The sequence below is a fragment of the Glandiceps talaboti genome, chromosome 1, assembly GCF_964340395.1.
Source record: "Glandiceps talaboti chromosome 1, keGlaTala1.1, whole genome shotgun sequence".
Classification (NCBI taxonomy): Eukaryota; Metazoa; Hemichordata; class Enteropneusta; family Spengelidae; genus Glandiceps; species Glandiceps talaboti.
This window is the reverse complement of record NC_135549.1, coordinates 898756-915704: the sequence shown is the minus strand read 5'-3', so window position 1 is coordinate 915704 and position 16949 is coordinate 898756. Positions and strand designations below refer to the sequence as shown.

At 34.9% G+C, this 16949-nt stretch overlaps 1 protein-coding gene across 2 annotated transcripts in view; it reads right to left on the bottom strand.

Moving 5' to 3' along the window:
* LOC144439384 (phosducin-like protein) overlaps positions 1-16949 on the bottom strand; it is a 66422-nt gene that overhangs the window by 46451 nt on the left and 3022 nt on the right. Inside the window, exons 2-3 of one of the 2 annotated variants that reach the window (XM_078128674.1) lie at positions 1423-1548; positions 410-540 (exon numbers count right to left, since the gene is read on the bottom strand). In XM_078128674.1, the coding sequence (XP_077984800.1) occupies positions 410-540; positions 1423-1548 (257 nt within the window). The remainder of the gene's footprint in view (positions 1-409; positions 541-1422; positions 1549-16949) is intronic. The other variant, XM_078128682.1, reaches the window with a different exon arrangement.

Sequence of the window (16949 nt, the reverse complement as noted above, 5' to 3'; positions counted from 1 at the left end):
ATGTATACTTTAATGACTAGGGACAAATATGAGTAATATGTATACATCTCACATACACAAACATCTATCAACCACCAACCACACACACACACACACACACACACACAGACCCACAACCCCCCCCCCCCCCCACACACACACACACACACACAGACCCACACCCACCCACCTACACCACACACACACACACACACACACACACACACACACACACACACACACACACACACACACACACACACACACACACACACACACACACACACTTGTACACTCACACATACTGCCATACACAAAGCAAGCGCAAGAACATAATCGAATTGATAGGCGCGCCAATTTCTGTATTGGCACAATCAGAATTACTTGTGTGGCTTCTAGATATCGATTTAAGACTATCTTCACCACTTACTTGTCTAAAAGTCTTTGTTGCATTTCTCTCATCCTTTGCAATCTGTATCTGTGTAAGAATTCATCTTCTAACTCAGCCTCCAGTTCTAACATCTGCCTTTCATCATCTTCCTTTGCCTTTTCATCATCTTGCTGTTGGCAAAAACCATTTAGTTCAGAAGATGATTTACAATGAGAAGCACTGATAAATACTGGCTTCATCTAATACTGCTGCAGTACTATCAAGTATTGGCTAGCTAATTTAATGAATTGACTGCAGTCTAATTTTAGAAGTAGAAGATAACTTATACTGAGTCAAAACCCTAAATGTCAACCTTTTTAAACATTGCTGATATTTCCACTCCTATCTTTTCATTGTGGCACATGAGAGAACTGTGTAAATTTTTGCAATAGTAGTGTTTCTTCTGATCATGCCAAAATACAACAATGATTCAAAATGTTATAATTTATCAATAAACTACACATCCAAGATTTGGCTTGAATTTATTGTTAAACTTAAGACTGAAGTAAATCTTGTTGGAAAAAGGGAAATTATTTGATTTTAAATGACAAGAAAAATACCAAAAGCAGTTGAGAGCGGCACTATAAATATGTACATTCATATCATCACTGTGAAAAGCAGTGTTCCTTGACTTATTACAGCACTGTGCTTGCTATAGCTTTGCACAAATATTAGAAATAACATATTAATGGACAACAACTTAAACAGTGAAATGTGTTGTGCTCTCTAAACAAATTTGACATGCCACTGATGTACAGTGGCAGCAATTGCTTGTGACACATCAAAATTTGGTGTTTTTCTATCCCTTACTATGTAGTGACCTGAGTCAGAAGAAATCATATGTCATCTTTTGTCAGTGGAAACATTGTTATTATTTGGGGAATAATATTTAGCATATTTCATGTTATTCCTTGTGCCATACACATAGTATGGATACCCCCGGTACATGATATATTTTGCAAAATAAAATTATTTTTTTCTCTGAGAAAGGAGATACATGTACATAAACTTACATTGGTCCGACATGTCATGGATAATTTTTTGCTTAGCAGTAATCTTTCCCTTTCCTGTTCTTTATTGCTTTCATTTTCCAATTGTTTAAATCTTCTCCAGTCTTCTATGACACCTTTGGGACCAGTCTGTGGACAAAATAAAATGTCACTCAGTTTAATAATGTCTCCAATGTAGTGCATGTATTACTATAGGGCAATAAAGGCCATGCTTGTTGTATGAAGCACCTTTTACAGATGCAGTTAGTGCACAGGAGAAAACCTGAAAGCCCCAAACCCTTTTATCACGTAGTGCTGTCAGAAATGTAAATCATTATAGAAAATAAATGCCATAATCTATGATGCCTTCCAGCATTCACTTTGTACTTGTTCTACCTCTTAAGTTATACATTAAAATATGTCATCTTGTTCATGCATCTGTACATTAAACACTTTCTAACCACAAATTCCCACATACAGTGAATAGCTCTTCATAATTTCTATGTGTATATCGAACCAAACAAGCCAATATTTTCGTACTAATTACACATGTAAAGAAAAAATTTTCAGTAAAACCATCAAATAAAGATTGAAAAATTGTCAATGGTTGTTGTAAATGGAGTAACACAGCAGGTGAACGTTATTTCATCTATTTGTACATATGATATACTACGAACTGTTTGGACAGTGTATGATACGTGACATATATTCAAGATTTTATCTTTAATAACAATTTCAATAATTCAAGCTGGTATTATAAATAACTAAAACCAATCCATTTACTGGTTCAATAAATTAATATATCTTATGTCAATCAATTAGGCGATAATCTGAAAGCTATTTCAGATTTCATATATTATTTACTGAGGTATGATCAAAAAACATTTCCTAGTATAGGTATAGGTAAAAATATTGAATTTCAACTACAAAGCACAACCTCATTGAAAATATACTGTGAACTCTGCTGAAATACTTTTATCGAACCATGCGCAATAAAACATTCCAAATCAAAAAATGAATGTGAAAATCTGTAAACCAAGTTTCTATTATAGTGGTACAAACTGAGTTATAAGTGTAAGTGAAGATAATTACAAAAAAATTCAATTAGACTATTCTAGTATGATGTTAATGTCAATGCATGCCTCCTTTGGCATTACAGTTGATGTTCTAGCATTGTTTGGACAGTTGATTGAAGAGTTAGGGAGTCTCTGTACATTTTTGGACAGTTGATTGAAGAGTTAGGGAGTCTCTGTACATTTTTTGGACAGTTGATTGAAGAGTTAGGGAGTCTCTGTACATTTTTATAAATATGATAAATTACATCATTGGATTGATTATAAGTTATATCTTAATACCAGGTTTGAGTTCAGTTAATTGCAAGTAATGGTTTATTTTAGTGTATATCTGTACGTACATGTAGAATAATGTGAGTACCCTTTTGATGTGCAGGAAAAATTACAACTCTATGAACTGAGCTTGAAATAAAAATGTTTTCAGATTATTTGACCCTACATGTATGTAGTTGTTCCTGCCCATTTCAAACTTTCAGAAAAATATTATGATAACAATATCTCTTTATTACATTAATTATTTTTACAACATTACTTGAATATTGTACTTTTTATTTTGACTGATTAATTTCTTTTCATGAATCTTGCACTGACAGCCTGTCCTTTGTATTTGCTACAGGCTGGAATTGAGGTTTCAAGAAGCCAAAATCTGACATAAAATGATTTTGTCAGGTCTTAACAATGGTAATATTCAAGAGATGAATATGACATTACATATAGGAGAGTAAGAATGGAATGTATATGTTGACTCTTTTGTGAAGTTGGATAGTGAGAACAGTTGGAAGAGTATTGGTAGGAAGGGGTCCAAGAAGGGTTAAGCAAAAATCTCACTTATCAAAAGACATACATGTATAAAGGTTTACAAATATTTCATGTTTACACCTCCCCCCCCCCCCCAAACTTGAAGGTAAACATGATCACTGAGTTAGTCCACCTGCGTGTCTGCAATGTGCTCCCATGACTCAATTTTAGTTGCAGTCATTTAATCACAACCACACAAGTACATGTATATGCCTTCATTTTGAGGAATGTACGAGAACAGCCACACAAGTACATGTATCTGCCTTCATTTTGAGGAATGTACGAGAACAACCACACAAGTACATGTATCTGCCTTCATTTTGAGGAATGTACGAGAACAACCACACAAGTACATGTATCTGCCTTCATTTTGAGGATGTACGAGAACAGCCACACAAGTACATGTATCTGCCTTCATTTTGAGGAATGTACGAGAGCAAACTTAATTCAGAGGAAAACTACAGAATAACAAGTCAGTCCTAAAAAATGATATTACCTATTGACATAATTCTGATTATTAACCCTCACTTTTATTCATTTTAGTAAAGTGAACATGCTTTATAATATTACTATAATTCATATTTTGGCTCAATGCATTTATGCAAATATACTACATGATAAAAGTAACATACTAGTTGTTTTTTTCTGAATCAAATTAATATGCTAAATGCAGTATGTATAAATGTAAAACACTTTCACTCTCACCTTCAGATCAATGTTATCCAACATCACATAAAGTATCTAATATTATTATATTATTAATACTGATACATGTACCTAGTTCAATCATTTCAATAGTCATTGCAGCTAAGCGAAAGTTCTCTCTAAAAATCAATGACCACGAGTCTTCGTAGAAGACACAGTTCCCTCCTCACCCCTCATATACTTTATTTCTATGTGACTGACTGGAGACATAATTTAAAAGAAATTGGTGGCAACAACTAAATGCTACAAAGTGTTTGATAATGCAGGAAATTGCTGAAGTTTGATAATTGAACCTCAGTGAAGATCAGAGTCAAGGCCAAAGGTCAATGTCCCAAAAGAAAGTTTACACCTGGCAATATGGGAGTAGACACTTGAATGAAGTCTCTATGTATTAACATGATTGTTCACGACGGAGATGGCTGCCACTGAGTAAAAAGTGATATGAGCACCAAAAATAATGCATGTGTATTCTTCTTTTTTTCAAGTTCAATATTTACTTGTGAACATGATTTAAAAGAAATTGGCAATATGTAAATACTACAATGTGTGTGTGATAGGCAGAAAATGGCTTGATTTTGATAATTGACCCTGAAGGTCAAGGTCAAGAGTCACAGTCTCAAAAGATAGCTCGCATCTAATAATATCAGGTAGACACTTGAATGGAGTATCTATGTATAACAGTTTTTGAGCTATGCAGTAAATATTGATTTTTAACTACAAATGTGGCCACCATTCGGTCAAATTTGCATATATACAAAAACAAAACAAATTGACCTCGATTTGTCACATATGATGTGTCACCTTTCTGTCAGGTTTGAAAAAATTATCCTGTGGTGTTAAATATGTTAAAACATTCATTTTGGTATCATGCCATCTCAAAATCTAGTATATTTGATGATTCTTGATGTAAATGAGTTTTGAAGTCTACATGTGGCTAAATGTTTGACACGAATCGATTCCAATACTATGTACAGTACTGTTTATGCATACAGCATGACAGACTCAGGTGCATGTGTACACTCTTACTGTGAAAGTATTGAAAATACTTTACATGTACATGTAGCTTTGCAGTACTTAGCAAATGGTGTGGTCATGGTCATACTTAAAAGGGATATTTGTCTTCATTTTGACATGTCCAATTCTTGAGTTATCTGCAAATGAACTTGTGTCACCTATAAAAACTAGCATCTGTGTTGCCATGGTGTTGTTATTGTTGATGGAGGTTTTAGTACTCATTTAGGGATGCTTATTACCTGTACTCCAGCTGAAACCAGCTGAAACCCAAGTCATATATGTACAATGTACAATTATAATCAATCTGATTAAACTATGTGGTGAAAGTGGCTAAATACTTTATTTACCTCTATTTCCATCATTTTGTGACGTTTGTTTTTGTTCTGAGTGATCGTGGGAAGGCAGCGATCACTCGTAAAAAAAAATAAACATCACAAAAAGATGGAAATAGAGGTAAATAAAGCATTTAGCTGCTTTCACCATATCAGATTTTAATCAGATTGAATTATAATATGTTTGCCATGATATGTGTGATAAAGTTAACAAGTTATGATATATTTTGTCATATATCCCCTCAGATATGCTCCCCCCCCCCCCCCCCCCCTGGTCATTATTTTCGCAGCATATATGCAAATTTCACCTTCCAGATACATATTTACAAACAGAACCCCTCAGGAGTATCATTAAAACCCAACGTATACACACAACCTTTTGTTTTTCTAAAAGACCTGCTACAGAGACTAGTAACAGTATACTAATACTACAAAATTATTCTTTTAATTTTGATAGCTAATACATAGAAACACTAGTAACCATGCAAATATAAAAATATCTTTATTTTTCTGGTGACTGGCCACTGTAGCTAGGGACTGAAAAACTGAGTGATTGGTTATAACCACACTTAGTTGTAGGTCTACAAGTATGTACATGTCTTCCGACAATAATATTCTGTATTTTGTTTTGAAGACTTCAAATTACCATTCTACAAGAACTACAGCTATGATTGAAGTTTTGTAACTGAAGACAAAAATCTACTTTATGACTTCGATATAGAATTTGTGGCACCAATGTAATTGGAGCATACTACTCTGCCTGGTAAATACCCTACTTGTAATCTTAATTTACTATTCTCCTATTCTCCAATTCTAATCTCACTGATTTCAAGACTTGACCTGCAGTTTTTCATCTAAGTAGCCTGTATTTATTTCACCCTCAGTTTAATGTCAACCAAATTACAATACTCCTCATCTTTTGTATTACGATAATTTCGTCATGGAAAATGGAAGACCTGTTTGGTTTTTTTAATGGAAAACAATCATATGTACATGTAGCTGCTATAATGAACTAGATTTGTAGGTGACTGATTTATAAATGTTCTCATAGAATAATGCACTGTGAATACAATCTGTGGAAAGAACTGCATGACAGGGCTTGAAATTTAATGGTCGTCTCGCATCCACAGACTATGTACTAATTCTTGTCATAGGGCTATTATTACTTGCATATGGTAGGCTAAGCCCACTTGGCCTAGCGCAGATATAGATAGTGTAATAGGGAAATGAAAGTATTTCACTACAACACCCATACTTCCAAATTTGTGAGTCCTCTGTTTTCAGTTGAGGAATATGGGACTACAGATCACCATCCTTGGGCTACCATTTCTGAAAGAAGTTAATTTCAAGCCCAGGTTTCTACCCAGAAAATTTGTCTTTGTTTTCCTAATATCTTTAAATTGTTTCCATTTTGGAAATCAATCTACAACACAGACTCCTCTTAACTAAAATACTTATGTCTGAGCACACTCCTTGTCTGAGGTCCAAGATTAATTGTCATAGAACCTGCAGTGCTAGACACTTATACCACATCTCAATATTACAGTCATGTAGCTCCTAAAATATTGAGTAGTTTGATTTCAATGTTAGTATGATCTTTAAAGCAAACTGAACCAACATGTACATGTGTTAAAAGAAACATTTAAAGAATTGACACCAAATGCTATTCACTAACACATGGCTTTAGTGAAATGTGTGAAATGATAAGATTTTATTTTGACCTAAGGTGATAAATCATTCACAACAGATAAGTCACATGGTTACCTAACACCATCTCACATTTGAATTGAGTCTCTGAAGTTAATGAGCTACCTGGTATTCTTTGAAGTGGATCATTTTGACACCTATCATCATTATAGTGATCATTATGAAATGTCATATGAAATTAGTCACCTTTTTACAAGCAAATTTGTCATAAAACGAATTAGTCATACTTTCAAATCATAAAGTGTCTATATGCTACAAAATATCGCCAATGGCATTGTAGCACACCTGTACAGTTTTTAAAATTGTTTATCCACCTGCTGATCCATACCAGGTATAGATGTTCGTTTGCTGAATCACAATCCAGTTGCCTATCCAACCCTGTTGTTATCTGTGCAATATATGTGATCATTTGTCTGTTGCTATGGGTGTGGTCTTGTTGCTAGACATATTTGCATACATTTTTTGAATGTCTGTTCATTTGCCTATGAATACCTGATGTTATCTTTGTGATATGCATCATCATATGGCTGTTGTTATGGGTGTGGTCTTGTTGCTAGGCATATTTGCATACATTTTTTTGAATGTTCATTTGTCTAAGAATCCCTGTTATCTTTGTGAAATACACAATCATTTGGCTGTTGCTAAGGGAGTGGTCATGGTTGCTAGGGCCAATTGTGTCAAAATGTTTTGAACAAAATCTGTAGAATATCACTTCTAGAAACATCTCACCAAATTTCAGTCTCAATGACCCAGTACTTTTTGAGATATAAGTTTTTGACCAATATTCACATTTTTACACCTTATTTGTATATCACTGATGAGATCATTATATGCTTAATATTTTCTTCATCTATACACCCCAAACTGCATCCCCATTAAATTTCAGCCCAATCTGCTCTGTAGTTTTGGAATTTAAAGATTTTTAACTAAAAAGACACATTTTTAGACCTCTGCATGTTACTGATGGAATCATCATATTATTAACAAATCTTAAACACACCTCTAAGAATGTTCTCAACAAATTTCAGACCAACCTACCCGGTAGTTTTTGAGTTTAAGTGTTTTGACCAAAAATTACATTTTTTTACCAAAATCACACACCTGTGATGTGATCATTTGCTTTGAACATCGATTTCCCAACTAGACACCAAAAGTATTGTTACCACCACATACCAATGTAATTAGTCTGACAGTTTTTGAGTTTCTCACACATGCATGCACGCATGCACGCACGCACACATGCACATGCGCACACACACACACACACACACACACACACACACACACACACACACACACACACGACCAGACCAGACACCATGCCATGCCTATAGCACTACTGAACCTTATCAGTTCTGTGCTTACAAAAAATGGATTAATTTTTATCATACCAGTAATGGTGAATACCATTTAGTCAGATTTTAATAAGGTTGTAAAAAAGAAAGTGGTATACATGTATTCGTGACATTATCTGATAATTATGCTAGGTTTGATTGACCTGTGTGGAAGGTTGGATACACCAATGAGTGGACAGTTGCATAGATGGATAAACATACATTTACATGTACTCCACCTTTGTGATGTAGTCGCTTACATCATTCTGGGTTAAAATTGTTATTATAATAACAAATAATAGTGCCTTTTCACATTTAATGATTTCCTTTACAAGCAACACAAATGAGGTTCTACACTACAGAGGTGACATTAATACAAGACTGTTCACGTCATTAGATATGTTCTAGAGAGTCAAATAGTACCATCACAGGTTTTATTAGTACAGTGACAAGCAGCTCATGCAACCTGACCCTGTTGTACATACATGTACATGTGTATACCAATGTGTCCTCTAATGATAGCCAATGATAAAAACTGGCATTTCTTGTGAGTCACCACATAGTAAGAAATAGGGGAACACCAAATTTTGGTGCATCACTAGAAATTGTGTGCATTAGTGGTGCATCAAATTGGTTAAAGGGCACACTGATGTATACTGACCATGTTGTACATGACATGTATACTGACCCTGTTGTACATACATGTATACTGATCCTGTTGTACATACATGTATACTGACCATGTTGTACATACATGTATACTGATCCTGTTGTACATACATGTATACTGACCATGTTGTACATACATGTATACTGATCCTGTTGTACATACATGTATACTGACCCTGTTGTACATACATGTATACTGATCCTGTTGTACATACATGTATACTGATCCTGTTGTACATACATGTATACTGATCCTGTTGTACATACATGTACATGTATACTGATCCTGTTGTATATACATGTATACTGATCCGGTTGTATACTGATCCGGTTGTACATGCATGTATACTGATCCTGTTGTATGCATGTATACTGATCCTGTTGTACATGCATGTATACTGATCCTGTTGTATACACATGTATACTGATCCGGTTGTACATGCATGTATACTGGTCCTGTTGTATATACATGTATACTGATCCTGTTGTATATACATGTATACTGATCCGGTTGTACATGCATGTATACTGATCCAGTTGTATATACAATGTATACTGATCCGGTTGTACATGCATGTATACTGATCCTGTTGTATATACATTGTATACTGATCCTGTTGTACATGCATGTATACTGATCCTGTTGTACATACATTTTTTGTACATGTATATTGACCCTGTTTTACATACATCATTACATGTGCATATATGTATCCTGTTGTACATACATACTGATCCGGTTATGTGACCCTGTCGTACATGCATGTATACTGATCCTGTTGTACATACATGTATACTGATCCTGTTGTACATACATTGTATACTGACAAAGTTGTAAATACATGTATACTGACCATGTTGTTTATATGCTGAAAAACTACAGATATGTAAGATATGACCTGTCGTGCCACAATATCAGCTAGCACACAGCCTCTAGAAGCCAGATAGGACTGAACAGCATGAGGTAACTTAGTCTAACTGACAACCTATTTCAGTAATTGTCAGGATAATTTGACTGACTTTTGTGATGTTGATCATAACCAGACACTCAGTGTTCACAGCTCAAGTCTATCAGATTTAATTGATACTGGGTACACAATTTTGAACCCAAATCATAGTCTTTATAATCACCAACTAATTTTAAATTGAAGATTTGATATCAAAGCAAATCTGTAATTTATAACTACAGTATAACATTGTGCCACTACACGGTCAATGCAACCCTAACAGTTCTGGTCTGGGTCTGTAGGTGAGCTTTTACATGATGATGAAAACCATACACATACGTACCCACATGTACTTGTGAACAGTATCTGATAACTCAACAGTATCTGATGACTGCAAAGGAAGCTGTATACATGTAGTAATAGTTTGATGAGAGGAATTGTGAGGACTGAAGCCCTGTATGTGCATTTTATTTATAAATGACCATGTCTTAGTATCCATAAGTCACTTGTACAGTTTCTTATTAATTAAGTTGTGGTCATGGCAAGGATTCAGTAACAGTGAAATATTTTCAATTTTGACAGTAGTACAACTGAAACAAGGTGAATGTGATGTGATCTGATGAGAGGTATACATATACCATCAGCTGTAGATTTTTTGCATGGCCAACTTTGAGCATATGACACATTATCATACATACATGTATAGGATTATTTCTTGAGACTCAGAAGTAACAGTTACACTAAATGCAACCATCAATGGTTGCAGCAGCTTCTGACACATAAATTAAACATACTATTAGTTACTTTAGACACGTCACAAATTAAGCAAAACTTAATGAAGTGACTGACATCTGATTGTGTTTGTTTGTTTGTTTGTTTGTTTGTGTGTGTGTGTGTGTGTGTGTATGTGTGTGTGTGTGCACGTGCATGTACACATGTGTGCATGCATGCATGCATGTATGTATGTATGTATGTATGTATGTATGTATGTATTTATGTATGTATGCATGCATGTACGCATGTATGTATGTATGCATGCATGCATGCATGCATGCATGTTTGTACACATGCACACACCCATGCACCCACATATGTACGTATGTATGTACGTACATACAAGTGTATGTACGTACGTATGTATGTGTCTGTCACTATGTATGTCTGTTCCATTTAGTTGTACGCTTAAAAGTGTATGGTATACAAATGTATATACTGAGGTTTACACATACAATGCATGACTAATCTTACAGAATAAGATGCAAATGAAATGATTGTTTGTGCTTTTTCCCTTGATTAATACAATACAGCACACCTGCAGAAAATGCTGATTGCCTTCAGAAAGACATGACAAGTAGTTCAACCATAACTTTCTGTATTTCAGTTTTCTTTTCAGAAGATAATGAAGCTCTGTAGCCTTTTGCACTTGGCAATTTCGAAGTGGCCTCTGGATAGAATGAAATAGAATTTCCAAACCACTTCTGTTGATGTACAAAATGCTACCAACACAAGTCATAAGGTGAAACTTCAGAGACTATCACTAAATACTTTTTGAATATCAACACTTCACTTTTCAAGAGAAGGTGGTCATCTCTGCAGAGTACTTTCCTAAAGCATGTAGTGAGCATTCTTAGTCCCCCTTATGAAAACTCCCAGGGTGAACTTTACCAATGTATGTGTTCATTATACACAATACAATAGATAAGAGTATGTTAGTTTGTTACTCTGTAGTAGTCTCTACAACAACATTTATGCTTGTTACACTGTAGCACTCTCTACAAAGACCTCTATACTTCAGTCTTGTTACAATGTAATAGCCTCTACAACAACCTTTATACTTGTTACACTGTAGCAGTCTCTACAACAACTTTTATACTTGTTACACTGTAGCAGTCTCTACAACAACCTTTATACTTGTTACCCTGTAGCAGTCTCTACAACAACCTTTATACCTGTTACACTGTAGCAGTCTCTACAACAACCTTTATACTTGTTACCCTGTAGCAGTCTCTACAACAACCTCTATACTTGTTACACTGTAGCAGTCTCTACAACAACCTTTATACTTGTTACCCTGTAGCAGTCTCTACAACAACCTTTATACTTGTTACCCTGTAGCAGTCTCTACAACAACCTCTATACTTGTTACACTGTAGCAGTCTCTACAACAACCTTTATACTTGTTACCCTGTAGCAGTCTCTACAGCAACCTCTATACTTGTTACACTGTAGCAGTCTCTACAACAACCTTTATACTTGTTACCCTGTAGCAGTCTCTACAACAACCTTTATACTTGTTACCCTGTAGCAGTCTCTACAACAACCTCTATACTTGTTACACTGTAGCAGTCTCTACAACAACCTTTATACTTGTTACCCTGTAGCAGTCTCTACAACAACCTCTATACTTGTTACACTATAGCAGTCTCTACAACAACCTTTATACCTGTTACACTGTAGCAGTCTCTACAACAACCTTTATACTTGTTACCCTGTAGCAGTCTCTACAACAACCTTTATACTTGTTACACTGTAGCAGTCTCTACAACAACCTCTATACTTGTTACACTGTAGCAGTCTCTACAACAATTTTTATACTTGTTACACTGTAGCAGTCTCTACAACAATTTTTATACTTGTTACACTGTAGCAGTCTCTACAACAATTTTTATACTTGTTACACTGTAGCAGTCTCTACAACAATTTTCATACTTGTTACACTGTAGCAGTCTCTACAACAACCTTTATACTTGTTACCCTGTAGCAGTCTCTACAACAACCTTTATACTTGTTACACTGTAGCAGTCTCTACAACAACCTCTATACTTGTTACACTGTAGCAGTCTCTACAACAACCTCTATACTTGTTACCCAGTAGCAGTCTCTACAACAACCTCTATACTTGTTACCCTGTAGCAGTCTCTACAACAACCTTTATACCTGTTACAATGTAGCAGTCTCTACAACAACCTTTATACTTGTTACACTGTAGCAGTCTCTACAACAACCTTTATACTTGTATGGTTGGACATTCCATCACATTCGGTTTAATCACGGCATACATTTTTAAACAGACTGATAAATATTGTACACCACACATGGCAAAAAAAATTTCTTTTGAGGTGGTGAACATTCTCAGGGTCACACTTCCTTACCCTTTAGATTGAAAGTAATAATTCATGATATTTGTATAATCTACGTTTTTAGATTTTTTATGTCAATTGGCTTATGGTTAATCTTATGCCACTCGTGGGAATACGTGTATTTGTTTGAAATATATGCTAGCTTCAAGGCTTTTTCATTCTTGGCGTTAATCTTAGGAATGAAAATAAATCTTGAGGTATTTTTTGCTTTGAAAAAATGTTCAATAACTGTATGATGACATGTTACTTCAACCAAACTTTTGTTTTAATAATGAATTTATATTAATTTAGACTGAAAGAGCCATCATTGTTTGTGTTCCTATACTCACTCACTAGAGTTTAGCAAGTGGCTACAGAAGTGCAAACAATGACAGATCTGTCAGTCTATGAAATATACATCATGAATATTCATATTATAAACTGATGATTGATGAAAATATCGAGATCTTAAACATAAATTATTATTGGTGTTAGGTGACAATAATATTGCAATAAATTGAGAAATAAAGAGCTATAACATACTAAATGACAATTTATCACAGCAAATTACAACATATATAATATGACTACATTTTTTAAAACAAAATTTTGTATAATGACCACTGTGAATTAATACAGTTGCATTTTAGATGTCCACTTATAAATTGTGACAACTTTTCAGAATTAATTTTTAAGTAGCAACTGTGTAATGAATTTTATAAGCTTAATGATCAATGTTGTTAAGCTATATGAATATCACTTTCACTACCATGTTGAATGATTTTTGATCACTGACCGGTACCCAACCTTTTCTATATAAGCACACAAAATTGACAAATTTAACCAATCCTTCATTAGTTGTTTCCACTTGGTTTATATTGTTCCTATACCAACTAAATTGCAACAAACCAATAAATGTACTAATTGCATGATTTTATCACAAAGCAGTGCATTATATACATGTCAATGTACAGTATAATGCATGCAGACTTTCTTGTATGCCTTGTGTGAGGGCGCTCTCAGTAATAATTTTATGCACCAATATCAAATTATACATGACGCACTGTTGTAAACTGGAATTTATTTTCCAAATATCCTTGGTGCTAAATTTCTATAAAAAAGAGAAAAGTTTAACAAAATGAAAAATATCATCACCGTTGTCTCACCTCTCTGTCAACCATTCTCAGATGAAAGTATCTTATTTCAGTCAATGTGATAATACATTGTAGATGTATGTGGTTTTGAAAAAATAATTGGAATAAGGTTATTTTGGTTCACTTTGTGTCACTCATTTTCAACACAGTGATATATTTGCATTTCAAGTGCCACCTGAGAGCTACTGATGAAAACTGCAAGTTTTAATGCACTTTATAAGAACCCCTTCTTAGACATGAAGTGTTTGAATAATGGAAGCGAATGCAATTGAAAAATAAGTAGAGTAATAAGATTAAATTTGTACCAATGCACTATGTAAAAGTCTAAATTATAATGTAATTGTAAATAAACACATCCATGCAAAATTCATTCTCACAAGCCAGAGGTATTATCTCTACCACTACATTTTGAAATCGCAAGCCAGAGGTACATGTATTATTTCTACCACTACATTTTGAAATCGCAAGCCAGAAGTACATGTATTATTTCTACCACTACATTTTGAAATCGCAAGCCAGAGCTACATGTATTATTTCTACCACTACATTTTGAAATCGCAAGCCACAGGTACATGTATTATTTCTACCACTACATTTTGAAATCGCAAGCCAGAGGTACATGTATTATTTCTACCACTACATTTTGAAATCGCAAGCCAGAGGTACATGTATTATTTCTACCACTACATTTTGAAATCGCAAGCCAAAGGTACATGTATTATTTCTACCACTACATTTTGAAATCGCAAGCCAGAGGTACATGTATTATTTCTACCACTACATTTTGAAATCACAAGCCAGAGGTACATGTATTATTTCTACCACTACATTTTGAAATCGCAAGCCAGAGGTACATGTATTATTTCTACCACTACATTTTGAAATCGCAAGCCAGAGGTACATGTATTATTTCTACCACTACATTTTGAAATCGCAAGCCACAGGTACATGTATTATTTCTACCACTACATTTTGAAATAGCAAGCCAGAGGTACATGTATTATTTCTACCACTACATTTTGAAATCGCAAGCCAGAGGTACATGTATTATTTCTACCACTACATTTTGAAATCGCAAGCCAGAGGTACATGTATTATTTCTACCACTACATTTTGAAATCGCAAGCCAGAGGTACATGTATTATTTCTACCACTACATTTTGAAATCGCAAGCCAGAGGTACATGTATTATTTCTACCACTACATTTTGAAATCGCAAGCCAGAGGTACATGTATTATTTCTACCACTACATTTTGAAATCGCAAGCCAGAGGTACATGTATTATTTCTACCACTACATTTTGAAATCGCAAGCCACAGGTACATGTATTATTTCTACCACTACATTTTGAAATCGCAAGCCACAGGTACATGTATTATCTCTACCACTACATTTTGAAATCGCAAGCCAGAGGTACATGTATTATTTCTACCACTACATTTTGAAATCGCAAGCCACAGGTACATGTATTATTTCTACCACTACATTTTGAAATCGCAAGCCAGAGGTACATGTATTATTTCTACCACTACATTTTGAAATCGCAAGCCAGAGGTACATGTATTATTTCTACCACTACATTTTGAAATCGCAAGCCAGAGGTACATGTATTATTTCTACCACTACATTTTGAAATATACTTTGGCATCTTACAGCTGTCATACAGTTATCTTACATATACGTAATACATATTCATAAACAATGATGACATGATAATCTGCCCAATCAAAGTCCGTCTCTCAAAGAATGTGTTTTAGATATATAACGATGGCCTCAAGTTATGGCGAATTATTGCAACTGCTGCAAAGTTGGCGGCAACGCAGAAAAACTACAGGATACTCATACATACAACTTTCCCAAAAAGAAGTCCTAAAAATTATAATTGGGGACTTTCACACGGCGATTTTTGACGCTGTAGTAAAGAAAGCTATGGTTAGCGACGATTAGTCCAACACAGCTAGCTAGCTAGCATGAACAGCAAAAGTTGTACAGATGCATACACTGAGTGCATGAGAACGAGCGATTCAAATGACCTGAGTAAAAGTTACTAGTCTCATTTAATTTAATATGCTAGGATAACCAATATTTGACGGGGTTAAAGAGTATAAAGTGAGAACGGGGAAAGATTTGTTGAACATTTACATTAAGGGCTGATAAACGGGTACTGTGGTAGTACGGGTGATGAATGCAGTCATTCCGGCATTCTTAATTCGTGCGCCCGAAGACACCGTGCTAAAAGGCCATACTTAATTAGCATTCAGCACAGGTTCAGTTCCTTGTAAAATCAAGAGTACGCATGGTAAACAACACTTCAATAACTACAAGTTGTGAATGGAATTAAGATTATCTCGAGTGAACTCGCTTGAATCAGCCAATATTGGCTTGTTGTAACCATGGCCCTATTGAGCTAATCCACGTTGTAACCTACTTCGGTACTTGCTAATGCTACAAACTCACGATGCAAATCGATGCTCTTACAAGCCCTGCTTGACACTTCGAGGCAAGATTTCTAGATCATTATTTTATGTTCATACATGTATCAATCCAATCTTGTCTGTAGGATGGCAAAAATAAAATTGCAGCTACAAGAACCCAACTTGGCCAAGTCAGTTTTCAGTGTACATACTAGGCTCTTGCCAAGGCATTAGCAGTATATCATGTGGTATGCAAGGGTCAATCTGATTGGTTGTAGTGTTTA